A 27,721-nucleotide genomic window follows, 5' to 3' on the forward strand; every position below is an offset into this window, starting at 1 on the left:
TTGAACACTCACATTACCTCTTCCTTTAAGCAAAAACTACAACACTCATTTATACCAAGGACTACCCAATATGTCAGTTAAACCCCATAATCAGCAGCACTCTGGTTAAGTATAAAACTCTATATACAGAGTTTTAGTGCCACAGCGGTATTTTCAACTGTACTTCAGCCCAGCAAGCTCAACATAACTCAAAGCTCCACCAAAGTACAAGCTTAAGCTTTTACCATAGTAGGTTACTTAACAGAGTAAAGTTATCTGGAAGCATCCCTGCCTTCCCACCATCACACCATTACCTTGAGTATGTATATTAAAATGCACATTACACTGTACATTTTATACCATGAACCAGATGTGGGGCATTCAGAACAGTACGGCCATTTACTCACCTACAGGAGTTTCAGTACACTTTTTATTTGGTTTTTAAACAAGCTTACAACTGAAAGGAGAAGAGTTGAGATGTCAAAGTAACGTTGTTAACACCCATAGAACAGAGGCATCCAAGAAGCATCTGGATAGAGAGCTAGAAGATATGGTTTAGAGGTTTTCTGTAGGTATGGTAAAGGGAGGACGGTTGGACTAGATGATCTTGTAGGTCCTTTTCAACCTTGTGATTTTATGAGGCATCATTTGAAGAGACAGGTTATATATTACATATATATATATATTACACATTCTCAGAAGGGAGACAGAAGTTGCACACAGCTTCAACTCATGAGCAAAATCAAGTTCATAGAAGAGCAGGTACCAGGCTTCTCAGCCCAAACTCTATGCTGCATAGAACAGCTTCCAAAACGAAAGCTGGGATTGTTCTGACAACTCTGTGCTGTGTTTGGGCAGCAAATCAATTGCAAATTGAGGAAGCTGTTCAGAACTAAAGACAACTGCAGACCACAAGCTTCACTTAAGCAACCCGATGAGTGCATGGGCGGGAAGAGGATGAGGAACAGCTGTGCAAAGTTGGGTTTCAGCAGCACCGAGCTGCCCAAAGAGCGACTTGCTTGCAGGCAAACAGCTTAAAGGGGACTCAGAAGTTATTTGACGTTTGACCCAACGCTACGGCCCCCCGCCCCGGATTTAGTGCTGGTGAACGGGAGGGTCAGAGGGAGCGAAAGGAAGGAGCGGGCAGCGTGATGGAAAGGGAAGGGATGACATCACGGGGAAAGCAGCTCCAAGCCGGGCGTCCCGCTCCGGCCTCCGAGGGCCAGGCTGGAAAGAGAGGTTGCACCGGGCTCAGCACAGCCTCATCACAACGGAGGGAGAAACGCGGCGGAGGGAGGAAAGCGAGGGGGCGGCGAGGCCTGGGCCGGAGGAGCGCAGGAAGGGAGGCGGCGGGGAGGGCCGCGGAGGGAAGGGCTCCGGGAACGAGCCCGCCGTGCGGGAGGCCGAAGCCCGAGGGGTCCCGGCACCGCCTGCACTTACCTCCCGCACGGAGCGGCCGCGGCCTCGGCTGCTGGGAGCGGCGCCGGACCCAGCCCGTCCCTCCGCCGGACGCCGCTGCCCGCGGGTGGGAGGCGGAGGGCGAGTGAGGCCCAACCCCGCACGGCCAGCGCACGGCCCCGCCCCCGTGCTGCTATTGGTCAAAGCACGGCCACAAGGCAAGCCCCGCCCCCAGCGGGACGCTCGGCAGCCAATCCGCTGCCTCGCCTGTAGGCACTAAAAAAGGGCATGGCGGCTCCCGCATTGGCTGGGAGAGAGCTCACTCCTTCGGCATCTCATTGGCTTGCGAGGTTTGCAATCTTGTCCTCTAAGCCCTTTGATTGGTCCATTCTAAGGCGAGGGGAGACTGCTCCTCGCGCTTAGCAGCCACTGAAACAGACGGGATTGGTTGCGGGAAGGTTCCGCCGCTTCTCATTGGCCGCCGCTCGGGGCTGGCGCGCTGAGTCCCGGTGACGTTGACGTGACGCCGCAGCGAGCGGACCGACCTGCTTCCCAAGATGGCGGCGCGCAGAGCGCGGGGGCCGCGCTGTCGTTAGAGGCCCGGCGCTCCACAACGCTCCGCTGTCCCACGCGAGGCCTGTGAGTGCGCGGGGAGCTGGGCGGCCTTCTACGGGTGGGGGCCCGCTCCTGAGGCGGGGAGCGGGGGCACCGGGTGTCTGTGTGAGCGGGGGAGGTGGCACGGAGCCGGGTGCGAAGGCCGCTCCCTGAGGGGAGTGCGAGGGAGCCGTGATCGGGGACCCCAGGGCTCCTCGGGGCTGGCGGGGTCCGGAGGGGGCGGCCCCGGGGCGCTGTGTGCCGGGGGGGGGGCGGGGAGAGGCGGTGTCGGGGCTGCGGGGCTCCGCACGCGGAAGTGGCTGTGACAGAAGCGGGCCCGGCTCTTTAAAAAGCTCCTTAAAAGTCGCCGTGGGGAGGAACCGAAACGGCTGCAGAGCCGTAAATGAGGGGGGGAGCCGGACAGAGCTGTAAGCGGCTGTTGGCCTGTGTGTGACAGCGGGCACAGGGCTGTGTCAGCACGGCGAGATGGGGAGGCCCTTGAGTGCAGTGATTGTAGGTGGCACCTGACCAGACAGACCTATCTCAGTTGCCTTGATCTTCATGATCTTTTTAACATGCATCTCTACTCTACTGTTTTTTTCTTAAGTAACTCAAGTGCAGATGATTTAACAAAGGTTTTATCCAAGTGTTGCCATTCTGGTAGTGTTTCCAAGAGACCCAGTAAAGTGCTGACAATAGCAGGACACGGGGAAATGGTTTTAAATTAAAAGAGGGAAGATTTAGGTTGGATGTTAGGGGGAAGTTCTTCTCTAGGAGAGTGGTTAGACCCTGGAACAGGCTGCCCAGGGAGGTTGTGGATGCCCCGTCCTTGGAGGTGTTCAAGACCAGGTTGGACGGGGCCCTGGGCAACCTGATCTAGTAAAGGTGTATGTTTGGTGGCCCTGCCAGGCAGGGGGGTTGGAACTACATGATCCTTGAGGTCCCTTCCAACCCGGGTCATTCTGTGATTCTGTGTTTAAATTCCTTTCAGGCTGACCTAACATATGTGTCCTGGTTTATGAAGAGTGATTTGATTTCATCTCCCTCTTTCAGCTGTTCAAATCTTGCTGCTGCTATCACTAAATTGTTCAGTCTTATTTTATGGACAAAATGGATTAAAGTTGTTCTACAGAAAAGTAGCAGGTGCTTTTGATAAAACGTTGAAGTTTCTCTATCAAAGAATTGCAAAAGTAATCATATATAAATCTAGTCTTTGAATTGTATTTGCATTATGTCAGGAAGATGAAAACGTGGTTAAATATTACTTGTCTGTGAGCATGGAAAAAAGATTCCCCTTCATTTTAACATAAGTTCTTTTTGCTTTTCTTAAAGGTTCCAAAGCTCCTAACTGGAAACTTTTTTGAAGCCATATCAAGCAAGATCAGTTCTAATAAATGAAGGAGAATAAAGAAAACTCCAGCCCTTCTGTAAACTTGGCAAATCTGGACCATACAAAGCCATGCTGGTACTGGGATAAGAAAGATTTGGCACATACACCTTCACAGCTTGAAGGGCTTGATCCAGCCACCGAGGCACGGTACCGCAGGGAGGGAGCCAGGTTCATATTTGATGTGGGAACACGTTTAGGGCTGTATCCTTTAAACTCCTGATAAAGTGTTGATGAACGGGGGTTTTAAGAGTTAAATATTGCAGAATATGTGTAGCTAGTTGTTCTAATGTTTCTTTATCATGAATCAAAAATCTTTCTGAGTGTTACTTGATAGTTTTAGCCATTTGTTGGGTAATCAAGGTGTTTTCTGAGAAGCAAGAGAGTTTAGTTTTGTCAATTATGGATATTCTGGCGGTTACCAGATATGGCCTCTTATATGATTTCTCAAACTTTGAATTTTATGTTTATTTTTCTATATTGTTTAACTTTGGAGATTCCAACCTGTGATCCACCACCCCCCACTTTGTTTTTCTTATAGGGTGGAATCTACAACTTTATGTATGTTGGTAATTTCTCCCCATTGTCTCAACTCATGGATACCACTCAAACTTTTTGCTTGCTATATCCCTGTTACTTCTTTTAATCCCGTGAGTTCTTTGTTTAATAGATCTTGAAGATATAATTTTGCATTTATTCTGGCAAAGAATAGTAGGGAGCCCGTTCATGTTGCAGCTGTGTTTGTAGGTATGAATATTTAGTAACTATTTCCTGCAGTAACAGTTTCATGAGGTGTGATACAAAGCGACACTTTTACTCCTGTTTGTGCCTAATTCTGCTTTTGACCTTCTTGATGATGGTGCTTATCACGCAGATGACCACGCATAGATGTGATATGGGCTTTTCTTACTCCCAGTAAATGCTTTAGGTGTCGGCTGCATCTGGATAGAATTTGCACAATCCTAAGGGGGTGTGGCTTCTGTTTCTCTTTTAATTGCAGTGTTTTTCAGCCAGTCGCTGAGTGGACAGTTCCTTGAGATATTTGATATATCAGAGTGTATCTTTTTCATTGGGTGTGTTTGATTTTACATTTGTTCTGTGACTTTCTTGAAGTTCCTTATCCTGCACCACAGACACTATGATACTTTAGCAACAGGAATAATTTATTTCCATCGGTTTTATATGTTTCATTCCTTCAAACAGTTCCCAAGATATGTAAGTATTTACAATATTGATTACCTAATACTGTGATTACATGAAGGATAGGCTTTCTGAAATGACTACAAGTCGAGGGCATTACTCCTTGCACAGCTCTTGCTGAATAAAATGATTAAATATTAACTTTTTATCTCTTATCAACACAGCTCCTGTTTATTCACACATTTTTTTATGGTTGGAAATGTGTTTGTGTTGGTAACATCTTGCTGATGCTTTTCTGAAAGAAGGCAAGTTCTACTTAGGGTCTCTAACCAAGAAATAATGTTCTATCAAATGGTCAGTCCTCCAAATTCTGTGTTTTTCTTTAAGAATGAAAAGCTTGAATTAGCAGCACAGTAATATTAAAAGTTAATGTGCTTATTAAATCTTTTCTGGGAAAATTCCACAGATCTGTTAATGGAAACTGACCGTGCTTTAATAATGTTGTACTGTGTTGGATATGCAGACAACTCTTTGAAAGCACTTTTGTTTTTTAGGTGACAGGAGCCTGCTGTCTCTTCCTGGCAGGGAAAGTAGAAGAAACACCTAAGAAATGTAAAGATATAATTAAAACAGCCCGTAGCTTGCTAAATGATGTACAGTTTGGACAATTTGGAGATGATCCAAAGGTAAAAAATACTCACATTGAACTCATTTTCATCCTATTGTACCCAGCAACACAACAAGCCTTAAAACACTGGTTGGTTTCAGTTGTTGCAAATTTCACATTCAATGTGCATTTATGGCTCTTTTGGGTAACGTAGTAGGTAATTATGAAAATAATTCTTGCTAATAGAGTTTTTGCGAATACAAGTAAAGGCTACTCCAGTAACTGTTTATATTAAAAGCTTAGATTTGATTTCATGTGAGCTCTGGTATTATTTTGCAATTTAAAATCAATCTGGAGTCAGTTTGTGGTCACAGCTATAAATGCCATCAGGACATAAATCACGCTGGGCAGACTTAAGAGTGCCATTAGAAAAGAAGCAGTTGAAAGTCTCAGGTCAAATCAGAGCATTATCTCAAATGTTTTAAGGTTCCTGTTTATAATACTTAGCTTAGCAAAACTAAGCGTTTCTCAGAATTATTGCAAATGGTTTACTGTATATGCAAGAAAGATGTAAAACTAGAGAGAGATGGTGAAAACTTACCTTTTCTTTTGTATACTGAACAGTTTTATGCCATATCTACTTCAGTTTTTTATTGTATGTAGGAAAAGGAATTTAAAGCACAACTTCTGCCCTTCTGCCCCAAATAACTATGAAGAAAAAGTATCCGGGTTTAAAACAGCGCTTAAGTTGGAAAGGTTTCTATTCTCCTAATCAAACCCTAAACAAGGAAAAGCGGACAAACATGTTTGCATGGAGATGCTCTGTAGTTATACTTTATACCAGCATAAAACATCTGTGAGTAAAAAAAGGAATAATATTATGGTTGCCTTATTGTGTGTTGTAGGAAGAAGTGATGGTCCTTGAAAGAATCTTACTACAAACAATAAAGTTTGATCTGCAAGTGGAACATCCATACCAGTTCCTTCTCAAATATGCTAAACAACTCAAAGGTAAAATGCTGCAGGATGAGAGAGTGCTGCCCGTTCTTAATTTTTGACGTTTTATTTACATTAATAGTGCAGGTGTGTTCTTCTCCAGTTTGTTTGCATTTCTGATAACTTAGTTTCTTTTACCTCTTCTGATTGCTTTTCAGGAGACAAGAATAAGATTCAGAAGCTGGTTCAAATGGCATGGACGTTTGTCAATGACAGGTGAGATGGTACCAGGAGACACGTTGGAAATTAAATGGTTGCTGTTGCTTACTCTATTCTGTGTTGAGGTATTTCTCTGACATTTCTTTGCTTATTGTGTGCTTTCTGTTCATAATGAGGGCAGCTGAATTATTTTTTGATCTAGATATTTTTTTACTTTTTATCTTTACCATGTTATTTCCACTGAGTGGAGCATCTGGGATGACTGCAGAAGTAGTCCATTAAAACCTTGATATTTTATGGGAATGACTTAATATTGCTGTCAGAAATGAACAAACAAAACAAGGTGTTTATTGAAAAGACCAACACAAATTATAGATGTCAAGACAGAGTCTGGCTTCTTGCCCACCTGAGACATGTAGCTTATTCTGTTCGTTGCAGGGGAGTTGGACTAGATGGCGTTTAAGGGTATTATGTATGTCTGAAATTGCTGTGATAAAAAAGCATAGTGAAGGAACAGCTTAGTTTTGTAAACTCATTTCACTTAAGTGGCTGTTTGTAGGTTTCTCCATTCAATTTGTCTGAGATGTTTAAGTGCAGTGAAGAGTCAATGCTGTTAGTAATAGCTGTTGTAAATTAAATTTCTGTTTGCTTTTTTGTATCCCAGCCTCTGTACTACTCTGTCACTGCAGTGGGAGCCTGAGATCATTGCTGTTGCAGTTATGTACTTAGCAGGCCGTCTGTGTAAGTTTGAAATACAGGAGTGGACTTCAAAACCAATGTACAGACGATGGTGGGAGCAGTTTGTCCAAGATGTTCCTGTTGATGTTCTGGAAGGTATGAGAAAAATTTGCCAGAAAGAGACAAGTGTTTTTTTCAACTATATGATCTAAATCATAAGGAAATGCAGATTGCTTTCTTTATGGGCCTTCAGTGCTATGTCCTAAGCAGATTTGTAATTGAACTTTTTAAATGACCATTTTAGACTGGTTATCACGGTTAGTCTTCTGATCAGTGTTTGCTTTACTAATTATTTAAATTGTTTAGTTTATAACACAGCTAATTAGCTGCTCATCTATGATGTGTTGTTTTGCTGGGAGTGTTTGTTTGTTTGCTTTTAGTTATTATTCCTTTTCTCCCCATTTTTAGATACACAGTTCTGTGAGCACTGGAACTAATGCAGCCTGCTTTCTAGCAAATTACACTAGCTTTGCAGTCACTGAAGTTTATTTTCAGTAAAAAGCTTAGTTAATTATGGTGAGTTAAGTGTACATTTGTACATTATGAGTTGATCGTAATTGAGTCCTATCTCTTCCTTTTTAAAGACATCTGTCACCAGATACTGGATCTGTACTCACAGGGAAAACAGCAAATGCCTCATCATACTCCTCATCAGCTGCAGCAGCCACCATCTCTTCAATCTACACCTCAGACACCTACAGTACAACAATCACAGCAGTCCCAGGGTTCAGAGCAATCGCAGACTCAGCAGCAAAAAGAGTCACAGCAGTCATCACAACAGCAGCAGCAGCAGCAGCAAACACAAGCACCGCAACCTAAAAAGCCTTCGCCTCAGCCAAGTCCTCCCAGACAGATTAAAAGACCAGCAGTAAGTTTAACTTTGATCTTCAAATTGCATTTTATTTTTAAGCTCATCTGATGACACTTTTACTTAAAGGCTGTGTTGTGCAGCAGATTTGTTTGCTTTAAGACTCATCCTGGTAATTAATTTTTTATGGTAGACTTCTGTTAGTTGTATGGTAAGTATGTTAGTGTAGAACAGCCTTGACAGTTTTGCCATATCGATATTCTCATTTCACTTGAGGCAAAACCAAGTGGACAGACATTTAAGTCAGCATCAGCTACTGAGGTTCATGGTTCTGCGCCATCTAAATTTGTCGTGTTGCTGTTGAAGAAGCTTAGTTAAGGAAAGGTCTCTGTTTTCTATTACTATCTCGTTGAAAATAAGAAACTTCATGAGTAATAGAATAATACTGTAATTATTCCGCATGCTTTTACAAGGTCTTTAACAAGTTATAGCTTACAAGGTATAGCCTGCTACTAGAGGACGAAAAGCTGTGCTGTGCATTGTGTAGTTCTTGCACTGAGTACTAACTTTAGAGTTATTCAGGATAGAAGGCTGATTAAATCTGTTCAAGAGCTTGGAAACTGAGAGAGCTCTTTATAGGCAGTGTGTATTGGTTTTCATGCTTTTTCTTCTGTCAGCACAAACTTGGATTGTTGGATCTATAGGGCAGGGAAGTCTTTTCTTACTTTTATTCAACAAGAACATGTAGGATTTGGACACATTAGAAATCACAGACAACAACTGGGATTTCTCCAGGTGTTTCCATCTCAATTGGAAGCTCTTAGAAATGCTTGTTCTGGAGGTCTTCATTTAAAGCACTACTGACTGCATCCCATCCTATGCATTAAGGAACTTTGTGATGGGGACAAAAACAGTGCCTTCAGCATGAGCAGTGCCTGTTGCTCTTTCCTCAGTTAAATGAGCCATAAACCTGTTTGAAAATGTTTACCTCCTTCTGTAAATAAGGCTTTGCATGACATCTCCTTCACATTGTATGGAATATAAATAGACTTCATTCCCGGAGGCTAGATTTTCCATTTACATGAGCTCCTGGAACTCCATTATTACTTTTTACCGAGCCAAGATATTTTCAAGCAGCTGAGGCAGTGGCCTGTGACTTACAAGCCCATAGTAGCTGCCTCAAGCATATGCACATCCTCTGCATCTCTAGTGTTGAAGAGCACTTGAGTGTTCAGTTGATTTTGCTAAAAAAACACTCATGAGCCATTAGAGATAGACAGTAAGCTCAGTTTGATTAAACCAAACATTATTAGTGGGAACGCTTTTAATGCATGTAGAAACGGCACTAAATGAGTAGTTGCATTATTATGTGGATTAAGCTTTTTATGAATATAGTAAATAACAATTAGCATGCCAATAACACTCATGTTAACTCTGGTCCAGTTGCTTGTTCTGTCCTTGTGGTGGTTGTGACATAAGACTGAGTGACATAAGACTAAGCTTGTCCTTAAAAAGCAGGGAAGCAGCCAGAAGGTGGCTGGAGATAAGTTGAATTGACTGTCAAAGTGATACAAGATTGAAGTAGTCTTAAGCAGTCCTCAGGTACCTTTAGACAGCAGAAGTCATGAGAATCCTTGGCAGAATGAAGAGGAATTCACTGTTCTAATTGGAGTAAAATGCTGCAGAAATTGAAGTGATGGGAACTGAGCAACAGTTGGTGAGGGCAGAACCACGAGACCTAATATTCCGTCTGTCATTCAAAAACCATGTACCCTTCTAACTTTATCTGAATCTGAAATGGCTTTCTACAAACAAACAAAGAAGTTGTTTCCAGTTGTGCTTGCTTTTTAGGATTTTAAAATGCTTTGTGTTTTGCAGTGCTTGTATCCACCTTTTTTTCCCCTTTCTTCTTTATTTTTAATACAGGCCGTCTCTCCAAAAGAAGAAACAAAGACAACAGGTAAATGTTAATATTTGGTTCCTTTCATTTTATGTAAGCAGTGCAATCCTGAACTCTCTTAATACCAATGCTGTATCTATAAATGCATACTGACAATATATTTTAAATGTTCCTAACTGCAAAACTTGTAAAAATGGAACATAACCGAGCCCCTGTAGTCCCTCACTGCAGTTTATGCAATAGACCTCTCACTAAACTTTGCTACTCTCAACATACAACTCTTCATCATTTGGAGCAGTGCTTCAGCAAGCTGTGCAACCCTGAAATACCTGAAGATGCCATGTCACTGAATATCTGCACTAATAAGACTCCTGTTGGTAATTAGTGCCGTTTTAATTGGCTGCTGGCATGGCTAACGGTAAAAAGTATCTAACATGTTAGCATAGAGTAGTGTGCCAGGTGGTAACTGTTAGAATGGCACTGTACGTGGACTTTGGAAAGCATTGCAGAGCCACAGCTAATCAGGAACTTAATGTGTTTCAGAACCACCACCGCCATCAAAAATTCCTAAAATCGAATCTTCACATCCACCAATACCTCCTCCACATCCACCTCCAGGTAAGCTTTGATGTTCCCAAACACATTTACTCTTGCAGTTTATCTTTCGTTCATGTGGTTGGGGGGGAGGAATTTGTTGCCTTGATGAAGCAGCTTGGCAATTAAATGCATTAGGTAGATAAGCACAAGAGGGAATTTCATTTTAGTAGTATGGGCTTTTCCAGATAGAAGGAAAAAAGTTATGGTGGAAATAAGACCATACTTTGTGGGCCAAAGCTTTGATGTTTAAAGGTAGAAGAATGAAGCCAACTCTCCAGCATGCAAAATATGACCGACTATAGCAAGCCTAGGACTTATGATCTGGAAAAGGATGGCAGATGCCTTACTGTCAGTTCAGCTTCCAGCTGTCCTATGGAAGTCCTGCATGCTACATCTTTAATACAGACATTTTACTTCAAAATAGTAAAGGGGATGCTTTGCTGTGTCCCAAAACTGGGTTCTGTCTAACAGAGCTTTAGCACTGCACACGTGTCTTACCTTCATGACTAAAGTGTACTTGCTTGCTTCTAGTGCCTTCACACATTAGCTACCCTTCCACTGACCCTTAAATATGACATACAGAGCATGGTCTGTAATGTAACTCTAAGATGGCCTCTTCTAACAAGAGAGAAAAACTATGCTCTGCATGACAGTAGGAACAATTTTTCCCCCATTTGTTGAGAATTACTTAAGAACAAAGGGATTCTTCCAGAGATCACATTTGTCATTCCTTCCGTTGTTAAATATTGAAAGCACATCTTAAATCCGGAGTGATAATGGCATTCAGCAAAAGGAGAAATGATTGCCTGTTATAATGTGGGAGTTACAAGTCCTGGAAATGGTGTGCACCACAGCCAGCATCACCACCTCACATCACCTAATGGCACAGCTGCCCTAGTGGGCAGTTTTACTGGTAAAATGATGGCCGTGGAGATGAGGTAGATCCTTTTTATGCAGGTAATCAACTTGTCCCCTTTCCTACCTAAGCTTTTCCTCTTAAGATTAGTTGATGTGAGCACAGCATTGTATAAGCACTGATACATTACAACAGGCTTTTGGAGGCCGTCTTCTACCTGTCCTCTGAGGAAACAGCTGTTGAAAGCAAAGAGTATTTACTGACCAAATGAAAAAAAGGACTGGAAGGCTTAATCTCAAATAGTGTTTAGCTTTGTCAGTTTGGTTGGTGGATGTCACTGGAAGTGATTGCCTGCTTCTAACTAACTTTTCTTATCTGAGCAATGTTTTAGGTGCTTATATATACAAAGAAGTTGAACATCAGAAGCCCCAAAACTTTTTGCCTGGGCATTTTAATACAGACTGTGTGACTGTACAGAGATGTTGCCTTTAGATTAGCTATCTTACTGTAGAATTCCTTACTTTACAAAGTCTGTATTAGAAGGGAAACATATCCTTATTTGAAGGCTATTTAAAGCACATTCTTAGTGGAAATGGCCAAATATAATTCTGTGAAAATCTGACCTTTTTGTGAACTTCCTTAGACTGTCATATATTGAGCTCCCTGAAATTCATCAGCATACAAAGCTGATCAGATTTCATGTTCTAAGTAATCTAAAGCAGTTTTTTACTTTTTTTTTTTTCCCATTAAAATACTTGAGACTTTGGCCTGTATTATGTAGTGCTTCACGAGATGGGAGGCAAGTGAAGTGCAAAGTAATCCCAGGGCACCTCCTGGAGTATAAAAGGGCAGAAGGGGGATGCACAGACTAAAGAAGGTGGAGGCTCTTATCAAAAGATCTCTGCTATCCTGGCTCTGAGGACTTTTTAGAAGTCTACTAGTTGTGATTTTCTCCTTCCAGTCGGCTGACTGTAGAATAATATTTAAATTAAAGTAGTAGGAGGGAAGGAAGATGCATTTGAGAGGGGGAAAAACTGACCCTGGATCTTTGTTCAGCAGTTTAGTTATTTTCTAATGACAGAACAAGGTCTGACTGTGTACCATTGGGCATACAGAGGCTTAGGAAATTGTTGACTACTCTTTTGATAAAATAACTGGAATACAGATGTACTAAGAAGCTGTTGCAACCGTAAATGACGTTTTCTCTTCCAGAGCGCAAGCCTCCTTTGACAACCGCGGTTTCCATGGGAGAAGCAGAGCAATCTACTACTGTGGACTCGGTCGATATGCCAAAGGTCCAGATTCCTCCCCCTGCTCATCCTGCCCCGGTACATCAACCTCCACCGCTGCCGCATCGCCCCCCACCCCCACCCCCCACCAGTTACATTACCGGGATGTCTACAACAAATTCGTACATGTCAGGGGAAGGTTATCAAAGCCTTCAGTCCATGATGAAAACAGAAGGACCAACGTACGGAGCTCTGCCACCAGCCTATGGACCCCCGACTCACCTACCATACCATCCTCATGTCTATCCTCCCAATCCCCCACCACCGGTTCCCCCTCCACCTCCTGCATCGTTCCCTCCCCCCAATATCCCACCTCCTACTCCTGGATACCCTCCTCCACCTACATACAATCCTAATTTCCCACCTCCTAGGCTGCCTCCCACTCACGCAGTGCCACCTCATCCACCACCTCCAGGGTTGGGAATGCCCCCAGCCAGTTATCCCCCTCCCACCGTTCCCCCTGGTGGACAGCCACCCGTACCACCTCCCATCCCACCACCTGGGATGCCGCCTGTAGCAGGACTCGGACGTGCTACGTGGATGAGATAGCATGAGGTGATTTGCACGGTATCCCTTTGTGTTGAATAGGCAGGAGTAGCTAGCAAAACCTACTTTGTAAAGACGAGGAGGGTAATTTGTATAATTTAGATGAAGAAATGAGACGGTGAAATGAAAATTTAGCTGATCTGTTTGCAGTCTTGTTTATGGTGAGTTACATAGGCTTCTAGATTTTAATGAGCTCTGCAGTATCTATTCTAACTTTATACGTTTGTCTTAAGTTTAAATTGTCTTGAGTTATTCCAGCACTGGATTACTTTGTACTAGCAAAAATGTTAACCAGCCATATTGGCTCAATTATATCAGTAAGAAGTAAATTTCCTTCTAGAAATCAGTGCCTATTTTTAAGTATCAGAATAGCCAGATACCATGAAATTTCATCTATCATAAGAAACTTCATTTTTAGTAATAATTAAAAACAACACAATGTTGAGCATAAAAGCTACTTTATTTAAAGAGAGATTCTGAATGCTGACTGACTGGAATCGTTTTGAGGTGTTTTGCCTTGCTGATATTTTTGTTTTGGAATGTACCGGTATCTTAAAGTATTGTTATGTTTACACCTATTTGCAAAGTCCTGTACATAATATATATATTTTCTAAGTGTGAAAGTCTGAATGTAACAACCTACTGTGATGTACATCCTGGTTATAAATGGGACTAACTCCATTCACATCATCTACCCAAATAAAATTGGTTCTGAATTCAGTGGGTTTCCAGGTGTGTCGTGGCACTCGTATTTTGGCTCTTGCTGCAGGGTATCCCAGCAGCCGCCTCCCAAGTCTTATTCATCAGCTTATTGAAAAGGGATGTATTTGAACGTATTCGACTAGAAGTATACGCTATCACAATCAATCTCTTACTTCATTTTTACTAAAATATTTCAAATGAATGTTTTACACACATTATCAAAAGAATCTGTACTAATACTTTCCGTCCCCAAAAAAGCCAGAGTGGTTCAATAATAGGTAAAAACGCGTGCTAAGGTCTAAAGAACTCTGCTATGTACACAACGGCGGGTGCTTACTTCTCCGGGGCTTCGTAATTCATATACAGAAAATATAGCAGGGCTGGAAGATCACGGGTTTAACAGAAATCAAGCTTGAAACTGATTTCTAAAGCAGCACAAATAGACTTTCCCCACGTTATGAAAAATATACAATTTTCTCACTTTACAGTCATGCACTCCGTTTGAAAAAGATCAGTAGTAACTCCTTCCCCCGCAGTCTCTAAAAAGATAAAAGGTCACTTGAACACTGGTTCATTTCAATAGGTAATATTTGGATAAAAATGTGCCGTTCTCAAACAAGGTTGTGCTCAGTGGTCTCAGCCAGGCGCAAAGAGCCGACTGCAGCCACTTACACCGCAGCATTCCTGAACCTTCCACGGAAATGCCGTTCACTTCAGTCGCTCCAACAAAGGTCAAGGATGTCATTTCACTTCCCTTAAGCAAGCAAAGTTCATTTGAGATCGCTGGGTGCTTCCTTTGCTAGAGGACTGCAGAACGTAGGGCTTCAAGCTTGAGGAAATTACATTTGGTCTGCTGCCCAACAAACAGCAATTCAATGGCCATGATTTCAAGGGATGCTCCCCTCCAATGTGATGTACAGAAACCAAAAACTCAGCACATGGGTCGGTGCATTTAAATATGCAGATATTTCAGCTTAGCATCCAACCCATCCTGTAAAGTCATCAAGCGTTCTTTTAATCCAGGAAGACACTTTATGACTCAAACGGAGTTAAGAGCAGCATGCCTAAATATCCTCAGACAACGCCCTGCTGTACAGCACTCGTGTTCTGCAAAATGAATGCACATCTTACACTGAAAATCTATGCTGCCAAACAGAATCATTAGAAAAACAACTGTCACCCTAAGAGTAGCAAAGGCTGCTCAGCTGGACTGCTGGCTCCCCTGGGAAGTGGCTCTATAGTCTTTGCAGCACTACTGGGCCTTGATCACAGCACTATTTCCCTTGGAGGTGAGCTCTGCAGGTGGAACAAAACAGGCTTTGCTTAAAGTCGTTGAATAGAGAGTGATACAGGGGATACTTGAGAGAGCCACATAGCTGGCAGGGCTGGTAATCTGATTAGCAGAGCTCCTGTCTCCTTGAGAGGACTTGCTAGTCTTAATGAAGTCCTCAAATAGCAAACACGTCATCAATGCAATTAACACCCCCAAAGTGCTGGCAACGTTTGTATTGTTTTAGTTAAAATTCACTGACATAAATTAACCTTGTTCCCAATGTGATTAAATTCTCTGCTTAATCCAGAGATTAGATGCCACCAAAATTAAAACGGGCTTTCAAGCAGACAGAAGATAAAGTAACCCTCTGTTAGGCCTTCCATGCTAAGGAAGAAGGATGGTCTGATTCGTATCACCTGGTACAAAAAGATCTACATTTTACAGGGTGAAGAAACAGTAGTGACTGAGCAGTGGTGAATAATAACTCCTAATAACTCCTGGCTGGTGGCTGTGTGCGCTTTGGGGGAGGTTCTTCTTTTTTTTTTTTTTTTTTTTTTGTTCCATTTTTATTTCTGCACTGAATAATGAGGCAGTTCTTGCTGGTTAGCATGAACGTTGGTTGCATTCTGGCTCTGTTTTTGTTGCTTTCAGATCTAGGCTCTGGCACCACAAATCCTTTACCCAGGCAGCTAGTTACACTAATTACCATGGGAGCAATTATCTGTTTCCTATCTCGCAGCCTCCTGGTATTGTATCAGCGCTCCATATTCATAAAGTAGAACAAATCAAGGACTCAGCCGGTAGAGCAAAGTAATTGAAGAGGAAGAGCCTGTCTCACTGATCCATCTGCAGCTGTGACTGAGTCCTAAAGAGGATAAGACAAAAGTAACGGTGTCTGAGGTCATTACATCTTTGAGCTACTCACTAAAATTGATGCAACTTGTGAAGAGAAGGCTTTGATCGTTCCACGTCTCTGTCTTTAACGTTATGTTACACCAATGGGTTTAAGAACCAAGTTCAGCTTCCTCGCACTATTGGGAAATATGGGAAAGAACACTGAAAGAAATACAAGGACAGCTGCTGTGATAGCTTGGAAGAGAAGGGGTGAGGTTCAAACTCTTACAGCTGTACAAGCGGCACTCCACAATAGCAAAATATAAGTCCTGTTGTTCTATATACAACCATTTGAAGAAGAAAAAAACCCACTTGTTTTGGTTCATTAACAAAAATAAAGCTTCAGTGGCAGGAAGGTGTCTTACCAAACAGACTGCATTGATTGAGTTTTAAACAGCACTGCGAGGTTGTTGTTGGGTTATCTTTCACGGCTACCACCAGAGGTGAGGGGTCCAGCAAGAACATTAAAAAGAATACCCAAATCTTCCATAGGTGAAAGATGAGCTGCTCTTGAAGATGCTGTGAAAGCCATGAATGCTGTTAGGATGGCAGTTTCCGCTGAATTACTTAGTAGTAAAAGCCTTACAGGAAAAGTGTTGCCATACTTGTAGGAAATACTGGTGTGTGGCTAAGTGATGTCAGTCCATTCACATTACAGCTGCAGAAATCTCATCATTTGTTCAGAAAAAAATAGTTCATTAACAGCTCGTATGGGCGTCTCAAGCTTTTCCGTATGCTTGTGTGATGAGTACCAGCGCACAATGTACACGGGGGGGGCAAAGTGCTTTCATCTCACCACTCAGTGTTTTTACACAGCGCCAGGTGAAAAACAGTTCTATTTCATCCTTCACGACAAGCACTTCCAGAAAGCTGATAGCAGCTCAGGAGCCCGGCAGCCCGTAGGCTGGGGAATTCAAATTGTTCTTTGCTCAGAAGGTCCCAACAGGCGCCTCCTGGAGCCGCTAACATAGCTGTGAATCATTGACAAGCAGGTGGGCAGGAGTGACACGAACTGTGAGTTCTCCATGGGTTAAGGGTTCTTCTTGTTCGTCTTCAAAACACTCTCAAGTTAGTTAAATTCTAAAAACAGACCATACAACAAAGTGGGTTTGAACTACAATACAAACGACTCAAGTCTGGTATTATTGGATGGTTACCCATTGAACATCAGTTCCAGAGCACCACAGCCTGGAAATCAGGCCTTTAGCTGCCATATTTACACTATTGACATTTACAAAAAACAAACAAACAAAAAAAAAACCATCAAAAAAATAAAGGAAACCCTGAAAAAACTCAACCCCAACTCCCACAGAACAGGCAGCCAGAAACAGCGAGCTCTGCCTCTCCTGGGTCTTCACAGAATCACCTCCAGCCCACAGGACGGCGCTCCTACAACGGCCCCTTGAACTGGTTTCCTGACAGATGTTGCCTGATGGAGGGTTTGGAACTTGCAGCATCACCCAGCTTTCGCCAGACAACCTGTAAGGAAAACATACAGGGTGGGGAGAGAAAAACACGAATGAAAAACCAAAGGCCGGCGAGCTGTTGTAGATTGTTCGCTTACTAATATGATCAGCGATTCCCAATAGTAGGGCTGTAACTCTCAGCAAGGCCACCGGGCGGCCCCCGCGCACCATTTTCCACGGGAAAACCATTGATGCATTTTTCTAATTAGACACTGGAAATTAGAACCATTTTTTTTTCGCCCGGGGTAACAGCACAGAGCAAATACACCCGGCTCAGAAGCGGAGTTCAATGTTAGGTCAGCGCCGTCACGCTCACTGAAATTATCTTACCGTGAGCAGAAAAGATAAAGAAGGCATCGGTTAAAATTATACATGAAGGATTCTCTAAAAACACACCTTTTATCACCAGTTACTGCTGAGGTGAGGGAGCCTATTGCTAAAAAACACAACGCTGCACATCCAAAAATCAGACCCCATTTAGTCCGTGCTTGGCTTTGCTTACAGGGATCCAGCAGCCCAAGTGAAGCGTCTCAGCCCTTGCTACGGATGCTAGCAGTGATTAGGCTCTGTAAGGCACGCTTGGATACAATGGGAGGTGTTCACACCCTGTTTAGGATTGATGTGATCTGTTTCTCCCCCCCCCCTTAAGATTTTCCTTGCTGTTTGCAGGCAGGGAATTGCTGTCTTTGTTCTTTCTGCCTCCCATTGTATCCATAAACCAACATATGCCAGCGGTGCCATCCCTACTGAAAGCAGCAGCACCATCTCGTCACCGCAGCAGTTTTGTAAGACCCCACTACAAGCAATTTCCGAATTTAAAAGGAAGATTAGGCTTCTCTCTGCTGCTGTGCGGTACAAAGTGGTGCCACTTGGGCTGACCTCCAGCACGGACTTCTAAAAGAGAAGGCTCCGTGAGCATTCTCCTCCCTGCTGTGGGAGCTGCTGCTACTGTCAAACAGCAAATCCCCATCTGCACACGACATGCAGTTGGAGCCCCGTTCCCGCAGAAATCCAAACCTCTTTGTTCAAAGCAAAAACGCAGCCAAGGTGCTTTGAAGCCAGAGGTAGCGGCCCAGCAGCAGACACAGAGAGCAGGCTTTTGGGATGAATGCTCCCTGTACACTATGGGCTAAGCTCAGTTTACAGCGTGGTTGCCAAACCAGTTAGCAGTGCTAAAAGAACCCCACACATCCTAACGCTACTCAGCGCTTTCAATAAAGAAGACTCTCCCTCTGATGTCACATCTTATGGTTCAGGCTCAAAGCCATTCAAGCTGTACGGCTTTGAACACAGCAACCAAATGCTGCTCAGCCCAAATGGAGTCCCTACGGGCAAGGCTGGAGCAAGCTGCAAACAGGACTCTCATAGTCAGGGAGAGCCCTTTACAGGGCTCGTGGTCAGCCAGAAAGCCACTGCCTTCAAGGCAGAAGTGGGAGAAGTATCTGCTGAGCAGTGGCTGCTTGGTGCCACGAATGAGGTGTTCAGGTTACTGACACCCAAAGCAGCCATCAGCAGAGCCCAGCCCTGCCCTAGTGCCTGTGGCCAGTGGGGTTTGTACGCAGACCAGTGCTCCCCCATGCTCACAACAACACAACACAAAAGATCGTGCTAGAATTACTGAGATGCATTCTTACATTGCACATTTCACGAACAATCGCCTTCTCCTTTTCACTCAGGTCTTCTTCATAGTTGTCCTGCATTTGCCTATCCAAATTTTCATGGACCTCCAGGACCTAGAAAAAAAATATATATTACTGAAGTGTTTTGCTCCACAAATAATGGATATAATGGATATAACACTGAGTGTCCTCAGCAACATCTCAGAATCACAGAAGGGTTTAGGCATGAAGAGACTTCTGGAGGTCACCTGGTCCAAGCTCCTGCTCCGATAAAACCATTTATGAATATTTAAATTAGTGTAATTCATAAAGCCATGAGGCTCAAAGAGGAGAGTGAAACCACGCTGAGGTTCCCTTTTCTCTCCCTTTCTGCTCTGACAGTTTGCTCGTGTCCCACTGCCTGCCTGGTGTGGGTGACACCACAGCCCCAGGCACTACACAGCCCCCAGCAATGCGTGCTTCCCAATTCCACTCTTCTGTAGTAGCAGAGCTCCTCCACTCACTTCCATTTATCTCAGATGTGAGGACACCATGGCCAGCCCACAGTTTTTAGGTCTAACAGTTTAACCACCTGAAAGCGGAGGATTGTGCCACTGAATAACAGCACTGCACACCGTTCAGCTGATGTGTCTCCAACCAACCGTGAACTTTCAGATCCTAAACACACTGAGTCAATTTCACTCTCTTTTGGCTGAAAATCGTTTTTAATCCATTTAGTTTCTCCAGGGAACCCCCTCAGAGACCCATGGTGACAGCATGCAGAAGTGGGCTGTTATCACTGAGACTTGGTACCTGGAGATCCTTATATGATGTGCAGCTCTCACTCATTGCCTCTCCGAGCCAGAAAGCACAGGGGATGGAAATGAGGGGAAAGCAGCACCTGTCTGTATGCTGACTGCTGTTCTCTGAAGGTGCCTTTCCCAACACAGGACTGGATGCAAGTGCATCCCCTCCACAAACCCCCACACCCAGGACTGCAAGCAATAGGATAAAAGCTGCTGGCACAAATCAGCAACAAATGAACAAGGGATATGCAAGCAGAGATGTCTGTTGCATGGAGGTGCCTGAAGCACCCTGCCACCAGCAGCTTTGGAGGAGTGAAGGACCAACTTTCCTTTCCATCCTGCTTGTGACTACAGGGCTTTTCCTACAATAGTAACAAGAGGAAAGCACTGCAAAAACAGGAAATGTGGCTGCAAAAGCACAGCAAAAGCATGAAAGAGTGTGTGGGGGAGGATCTGAGATCTTCCAGAGTGCTTCTGATAGGCAGCTACCAGGGCTGCCTGCCATTGCAGCTCCACTGGGAGCCCTCAAAGGCACTCACTGGGCTCTGTACTGCAGCCAGGCTGACCCAGACAGCCCAAGGCTTGCAAGGAGACAGGGCCATGGCTCCTTGCATATTGGAAAGCAAACACAGGTCACAGCAGTGTGTGAGGAGGCTCCATCAGCACCTCCCAAGCCTGCGGAGAACCAGATTTTCTTGTTCTGGCTCCAGCATGGACACCCCAGGCCTCATAACCCAGTGCCAATGTCTGTGGGCCCTGCAGACATCACCTGGGCTGGCTGGCATGGACTATGGGCAGCCCCAGACTGCGGCTGCACACTGACCCACAGATATACCCATGGAGCAGCCCAGAGCTGTGCCCACACTCAGGCAGCTCTGCATGAGCCAGGCCTGGTGCAGTGCAGGGGCTCTGTGGCTGCGTTTGCACTGACCTACATACCTTACACTGCAGCCACCTCAGTGGGTGGGAAGAGCCTGAAATCACCACACAGCTCGTGGTCTCTTCCTCCCAATCATACACCCACACATACACAATGCTCTACTGCAGGTGAATCTGTGTGCAAAAATGCTCCTGAAGCTCCCATGGAGCTGCAGACACATTGCAAGGACAGTTTCCTTGCTGAGGTGCACAGCACTGGCTGCTCTACAGGATGGGATCCGAGAGCAGATTATCCCCTGGTCTGGTTCAGCACAGCATTCCTGCCGCGCTCCAACTGTGATAAGTACAAAAATAGGTCATTCTCCTCGGGCCCTTAACCTACTTCCAAAATCTACCAGCTCATTCAACCAACAGGCCCTGTTCCCACCTTTACACAAATCAGGAACAGCTGCATCCTTTTTAAGGGGAGAGGAAGGGTGAAAGAGATGCAAAAAAGTGTGTATGTGCTGACAGAGAGCGCAGCTAGTTTGTGTTTTTTGCTAAAGAGGAGGGAATTAATTATTGATCCAGCTGGACCGGCACATCGAACCTGCTCGTCTGCAGTCAGCGTGCCCCTGTCGCCGTGCTGCAAAGCTGTCTGCAGCTCAGCACTGCCCGTGTCTGCAGGGCAAGTGTCAAGGACAGCCGCCATTCACTGCAGTTAAAGATCACATCAGCTCCAGCACCCGCTTCCACCAGCCATCAATCTTGCAGGCAGAGGAGTCTCAGAGGACAAAAATAAACTGTTTTTCTACGATTTCCATTTAAAATAAAATTGCATTCCCTGGGCCGTGAGGTGTGAAGGGGTGGTGCAGCCCATTTATTCCACTGGAAATGTCTCATTTACCCTGGAAACCATCCCTCACAGCAGACACGAGCCTGCTTCTGACAGGTGTTTTGTCAAGATGTGTTAGCATCTCGGGTTCGCAGAGCCCAGAACAGGAGGTTAATGCTCAGACACCTATCCCATGATGAGAGGCATGCTGGGAAGCAGTGCACTCCAAAGAGCACAGTCCCTTCTTGGAGAAGGACAAGCCTGTGAATGCTGACCCATCTTTGAATCCTGCCTGGCGCCACATCAGCTGCTTAAGATGACCCAGGTCAATGTTCCTCAGGTTACGCTGATGGGGACTACAGCTGGGCCTTCACATAGCTCAGCTAAAGGCATCATTAGCCATTTAAAGACTGGATTTGATTATATCTTCCTCTGATTTCTGCCACGTCTGAACCCAGGAACCCACAGCAAACAGACAAGCGTACCCCAGGCTCACACCATTCCTGGAATTTTGCTCTTCAAGGAGCTTCACTTCAGCACACGGCCCTTTGCAGATGCCTCAGTACTATGTTATCTCCTCAGCTGCTCTCTCTGTGCAGGGGATGGATCAAAGACAGGCAACACTGCCCCGTTCCTGAGGACAGCACTTCCTGAAGAGAACCTCTTCAACACATTCACTGACACACTATGAACGTGCTGCACTTTGCTTCCAGTGCACGCTGGCTCATCTTGCTGCCTCTGTCACTATGTAAACTGTGAGGAACACCTCAGGTATATTTAGCTCTTTTTTTGTGACTGCACTGATGTCTGTAACCAAAACAGTTTCACCTCAGAATCACCCAGTCCATCACATCCTCTCCCTTCTGCCTCACCGTGCGGCCCTCACAGGACCACACATTGCATATTTAAAAGCAAAAAAGTGAGAAGTCTGTATATCCTACTAGCTCTCTTCCCTGGTTTTGGCAGGGCTGAATCCTGCCCACCTCAGCATCAGTGAGAACGAGGATTGTCTGCTGGGTGGCTCAGTGCCCACTGCAGAGAGCCCACAGGAGGTGAATTATAGGCTAAACATTGTTTTCTCACTTTCTGCTCCTCCACATCTCCCCACGTCTTTAGCAAGTTTGCTCAATGCCTAAGAAAAGTGCTTTGATGTTCAGTGAGATACTGAGACGTAGCATATGTACCTTTTATTCTTGTTAGCTAAAACAGCTGTTAGGAGCGCCAACCTGTCATCTTGCTCCGTATTTAGCAGGTGCAAATAAGCAAAAACTATTTCACAAGCAAAAATAAAGAAACCTCCAAAAGATGCTCAAGGAAGAACTTCTACTAAATCGAAGACAACGTTTCATCCACACAGCGGCTCAGCTGCAGGAAAAAATAAATAAATAGGAGCCTAGGGGACGTCACACAACTGAGCAGAGCTTCTCCAGTATTCAATGTCATACAGACAAAATGGAAAAGGTCATGAGCTGCACCACGGACAGGGTCTAGGCTGGTAGCTGCATCCCATTTCCCACACGCAGGGGCTGGCACTGAAAATGCTTCCAGTTCTGCAGGGTGCAAATAAGACCAAGTCCATCTGCCACAGCATGTCATGGCCAAAACACATTGTCTTCCACTCAGTTTAAGACTCGTGATCAGAGATCAACAGCCTCGATTTTATTGTGTCATACGAAGTAGGGGGAGGAGAGGTAGAGACCACAACCAGTTTCCTCAGTCCCTTCAATGTGCAGCTGATCCTTTGGACACAGCTTACAGGAAGGAAAAATAAAAACCTCCTGTCTCCTTGCTGCCACACTGACTTAGAAGAGAATTTCCTCCTCACTTCAAATCTGAGCACATTTTTAACCCCAAGTGTGAGAGCAGGACACATCACATTATGCCCTGCAAGATGTGACTGCTATGCCACCTGCTTCCTGTCCCCAGCTGAGGCAGTTTCTGGGGTTCCGACAAACATACCCCACCAGCCAAATTAGGACATCTCAGAGAACTCCTTGCAGCCTGCCCTGGTGATCAATAAGACTCTGAAGCACAGGAATAGTAGTAACAATAATACAGGCAAACAACCAGCCATCCAACTTCCTTTCAAACCCTTCACATGCATCACTGTAACAGATTCAATTCCCAGTTTCCAAGAATCTTCCTTATTAACTTTATAATCCTTTCCATGAGCTTATCAAACAACATCTTAAAAACCATTTATATTTCTTGCCCTTACTTGGAACTTTGGTCCCATAACCCCTACAGCAGACAGAGGCGAAGGTACTGCACGAGGCTGCAATGTTCTGCTAGGTATCAGTTTTGCAGATATATAAGCAAGAATAAACTTACTAAGAAAACACAGGAAATACAGATGGAGGTAACTGAACAGACACCTCGGTAGCCAGGGCTCCTCTGGAGAGCAGTAAAAACTGCACTAAACTTTCACTGAAGGTCTCCAGCCCACACAGTCACATGTGATCTTGCTGTACTCCAAGTATTTGAAGCAATTATTACAACTCATGATACAGGTCCTGGTTACCGATCACATGCCTGAACACTAACTTTCCACTTCCAATTGTCATGCTCCCAGGAGAACAGCAGTTCTTCCTGTTTGGGGTTAGCTACACTGCATTATACTGCATGGTGCACAGCGGTGTGGGGACTACGGGCATCCTTACCTTCATGGCATGAACAACAGCCTCTGGTTTCTGACCAACAGGGATATATCCTGCTGCAGGAGATGAAGCAAGATCAGCTGTCATGCGAGCTGGTCCCTGTTTAAATAAGGAGAGAAGATATGTTTTAATTCCTTTTGGGTTATCTTAGCAAGGAGGAAGAAAATATCCATTAGCCATCCCAAACTTAGTCCTCTTCAGCCATCTGCAAAGACAAATATACCACTACGCTGCCCAAAATGATTTTATCTAACGCCAGTCAAGCCTATCAGCACTAAGTCTATGCGTACTCAGGCAGGAGATCACCTGGGTTTAAAGCTGAATTGTTTCAGGAAACATGTATTGCTCATTTCGGATAACTCTGCGTAAGGACACGATCAAATGGTCCTCATCCAAGGGAGCAATGCAAAGAAGATCTTCAGAATAAAGCGGTCATTTCTAAGAAGCTGTACACATGAAAGAAACAGTTGGCAGAACATCATAGCTTTTTTGGCAATGCTTTCACATAGACATCGAGTACCAATCTCCAGCTACAGAGAAAATTGTTAAGGCAACCTTAAAACAAGCAGATGTCCAAAGCTAATGTTGGCTGGGTTTGTTTCCAAAAAGCTGGCCAGTTCTCTTGCACGAAGGATCCCATTGGGAAAGATCCCAAAATAACGTTTTACAAAAGATATCTCCGGCTCAAACAGCCTCGTAAGCACTTTTGATAAAGACATCCATCTTGGATTGTATGAAACATAATGAGAATGAGATGCACCCTGCCTGTCGCTAATATTTTGTATTTGCTTTGTAGCACTGGAAGAAATCAACAATGAAACCATTGACCAAACTCATATTTAGTCTTCACATCCCTTAGGAAATACAAAGAATGATTATACTGAAGCCTGTGAAAGCAAATTAGGACGGCAGAGCGGTATGTAGCACCATGGCAGGAATGCTTTTGCATGCAATACGTGAGGCCCTCCATTATCATCTTTTCCACACTGTGCTTTACGCTTCACATCACCACTTCGCCTTCCAAGCCAAGGCCAGCCAGTGAGCTGTGCCAGAAAGGAGGACCCAAGGAGGGGCACTTTGTCACATCTCACACTTCCAAACAGTTTATGTTAGAAAAACAATGGACCAGCCCATTAAGCCACAGACATGAACAGCAGGAAGGGCATGGAGCCTTTCAAGCCTAAGCCATTGGTCTGTGCTTAGCTCACATAAACCAACAGCCACTTACCCATAATGCTGACCTTCATGAACTGAGCTGTTGGTGATGCAACACCTTCCTTCTGAGAGGCAGGCATCTCAGAAAAGGGAAAATCAGACTTGGTAACTCCTCAGTAACTCTCCAAGGAGGTTTAATAGACCGATGAAGCATGGCGACCATGGGATGCTCCCAGGCCAGACACCTGCTGGCAGAGGGTCACAGCTGACTGGAGCTCTATGGCCACCTGGGGACACATCCTCAGCATCCAGACAGCCCCGAATGTTACACAGAAAAGACAGAGCCTGGGGAGGGAGCACCAGGGATGGAACCCAGCCAGGCTGTAGCTGTGCCTTAAGGCTGCAAAAAAAGGGGTTACACTTTTCTCTCAGAGCTGGTAAATGCAGAGTCAGCCTCCCACAGAGGTCACAGGTTTCAATACTTGCATAACTCCTCCAATCTCAAAGTGAAAGCTGCCTTCATCCATTAATGACCAATATCATAACAACCAAAAGCAGAAAATTTGGGAGTTTGTGGCCCTGAACCATGCTTGATAAAGATCTTTCTCTTTGCCCCCTTTAGAAGCAACACAGGAAATACCTATTGGTGCAACATCCAGTATTGCTTCTGAGTTGAGAGTAATCAGGAAAAGTAAAAGGAATTTGGGTGGATAGTGCATCTAACAACACTATGAATACATTTTTGTGAGAAAAACAGAGCAGAACACAAGGTCTCCTGTATGACAAGCAGCAGCAGCTTCTTCTCCTCACAGAAGTGAAGTCACTAATGAGCTACAAAGCATCTCCATGATCATAATCACTCTCAAAATTATTACAGAATACAAATGAAACCAGAATGATTAGAGAGAAATGCTTTCTAAAGAGTTTGATCATACTTCGCTGATTACCACGCCGACAAGATAAAAGCAATCCTGCAAGCACGGTAATGTGCTGGATAGATTGGATCACACAGAAGAGCTCAATGGGTTAGTGCCCCTTGGATAAGAGTGGTTGAAATTTAGCAAATGCAATCAGCTGAGCTCCACCTGAATGCAAGTAAGAATTTGACTGAAGAAGAGAAAATTAATCTTAAATAGTGGGGGATGCAAGAAAGGAGGAACGCCCAATCCTTGCTGCTGGAGTCTCAGTACAAGATGATGTTATTTATAAAGCAGGCATGATTCTTCATCTTTAAGTTGGAAGCCAGAAGAAAATCCTGTAAACTAAAACGGACATGCAAATTGCTGCATGCAATGACAGAGACTTGCATGAGGGAGTGCACAGAAAAAACATGATACAGGCCTGCTATGCTGCAAGCCACAGAGACCTTCCCACTGTCGAAATGACGGTCCATATCACCAATATCTCTGCCCTCTGCAGCTCTAAGATGCACTGAATAAAAATATCCACATGCTGACAGTGACTCCTCACTGCTATGGATACCTTAATATTTATCATTACACTGTAAAGTTTTGTTGTGTAGTCGTACCCTCACAGAAGGGTCTTTCCAGGCATAGGAGTCATTATAAAGATTTTTAGGTGCTTAACTCCCACCAATTTCAGTGTGGTTCACAAAAAAGCTTCAGCCAAATTCCTATCAGCTTCCTGCACTAAGACAAACATGAAGGAGGCCAGAAAAGAGAGAAGCTGTGGTGAGCAAGGAAAGAAATGACAACATACCCAACAGGATGCATGGCCAGCCTTTGGAGGATGGAGGAGAGGAAAACGGGCAGAGTTCACTGATAGTGTTAGCTGGAGGGGAGGAAATGAAAGGAACTGGAGATAAGGTCAAGGTTGCTGAACTGGAAAACTGCCAGTAGTGGGAAAAGAGGGAGGGAACAGGAAGAAAGTGGAGGATGTGCATTTTACTCAGCAGGAAAACAGTTGAGATGAAATGCAGGGGAGGGGAAGCAGAGATAAGAGACTGGAAGAAGGGCAGGAGGGCAGGGTGGAGGGTGAAGTCTCAGGAAGTCAGCATTAAGACAGTAGCTGAAATCGCACCGATGGAAGAGATTCCTCATGTCTAAAACAGTCACATTTGGAAAACGTAGGTAAGAATCACCATGGTTGCACTCTACTTCAGCTACTCTGAGGAATTCCATCACTGCAGGAATCTATGCCCTTCCTGTTCCTTAAAGCTGACATTATCAAAGCCATGGGAACACAACTGACTCAGCATCCTGATGGGCAACAATAGCAAGGTTAATCTGGTTACATCCTAAGAAGCAGGAATTGTCCTTACAGGCAAAAAGTAATGCAGTGTCTGGGGGCATGCATCACTCTCAATTTCTTCTCCCTGTCTGGTCCTGCCAGACATGCAATCCCTGTGTTAAATAGCCTTTCCACTTGCTAGGTTTTCACAGCATTCAGTAGCTCAGGGACGGCTCACTCATCATCTTCCATCACATGGCCAACACATCACATAATTCTGTAAATTAATGGGG

At 44.4% G+C, this 27,721-nt stretch overlaps 3 protein-coding genes across 6 annotated transcripts in view; 1 reads left to right on the plus strand and 2 right to left on the minus strand.

Annotated features, from left to right (window-relative positions):
• SETD3 (SET domain containing 3, actin histidine methyltransferase) overlaps window positions 1–1,553 on the minus strand; it is a 52,919-nt gene extending 51,366 nt beyond the window's left edge. Inside the window, exon 1 of the mRNA XM_015865625.2 lies at window positions 1,420–1,553. The gene's annotated coding sequence lies outside the window, so the exon portion shown is untranslated. The remainder of the gene's footprint in view (window positions 1–1,419) is intronic.
• Window positions 1,554–1,881: 328 nt separating this feature from the next.
• On the plus strand, window positions 1,882–13,714 carry CCNK (cyclin K). 2 transcript variants are annotated; one of them, XM_015865549.1, is made up of 11 exons: window positions 1,882–2,016; window positions 3,304–3,562; window positions 4,492–4,573; window positions 5,053–5,184; window positions 6,011–6,116; window positions 6,260–6,317; window positions 6,925–7,094; window positions 7,583–7,866; window positions 9,733–9,766; window positions 10,250–10,324; window positions 12,372–13,714. In XM_015865549.1, the coding sequence occupies exons 2-11, from the start codon at window positions 3,366–3,368 to the stop codon at window positions 12,995–12,997; spliced, it is 1,764 nt and encodes a 587-aa protein (XP_015721035.1). In that variant the 5' UTR covers window positions 1,882–2,016; window positions 3,304–3,365; the 3' UTR covers window positions 12,998–13,714. The 2 variants fall into 2 exon arrangements, with proteins under 2 accessions (XP_015721035.1, XP_032300956.1); XM_032445065.1 differs by lacking the exon at window positions 1,882–2,016 and adding an exon at window positions 3,096–3,114.
• Window positions 13,715–13,860: 146 nt separating this feature from the next.
• The window catches only part of CCDC85C (coiled-coil domain containing 85C), a 93,939-nt gene continuing 80,078 nt past the window's right edge, over window positions 13,861–27,721 (minus strand). For 2 of the 3 annotated variants that reach the window (XM_015865550.2, XM_015865553.2), the window contains 3 exons: window positions 24,087–24,182; window positions 18,964–19,062; window positions 13,861–17,342 (listed from right to left, as the gene is read on the minus strand). In XM_015865550.2, coding sequence (XP_015721036.1) covers window positions 17,253–17,342; window positions 18,964–19,062; window positions 24,087–24,182 — 285 coding nt within the window. In that variant the 3' untranslated portion in view covers window positions 13,861–17,252. The remainder of the gene's footprint in view (window positions 17,343–18,963; window positions 19,063–24,086; window positions 24,183–27,721) is intronic. The other variant, XM_015865552.2, reaches the window with a different exon arrangement.

Source organism: Coturnix japonica, chromosome 5, assembly GCF_001577835.2.
Source record: "Coturnix japonica isolate 7356 chromosome 5, Coturnix japonica 2.1, whole genome shotgun sequence".
Lineage (NCBI taxonomy): Eukaryota > Metazoa > Chordata > Aves > Galliformes > Phasianidae > Coturnix > Coturnix japonica.

Coding starts and splice junctions, on each gene's coding strand:
- CCNK (XM_015865549.1), top strand. CDS start 3,366: ATGAAGGAGAATAAAGAAAACTCCAGCCCTTCTGTAAACTTGGCAAAT. Junction 4,574..5,052: donor TCAAACAGTTCCCAAGATAT/GTAAGTATTTAC, acceptor TTTGTTTTTTAG/GTGACAGGAGCCTGCTGTCT. Junction 5,185..6,010: donor AATTTGGAGATGATCCAAAG/GTAAAAAATACT, acceptor TGTGTGTTGTAG/GAAGAAGTGATGGTCCTTGA.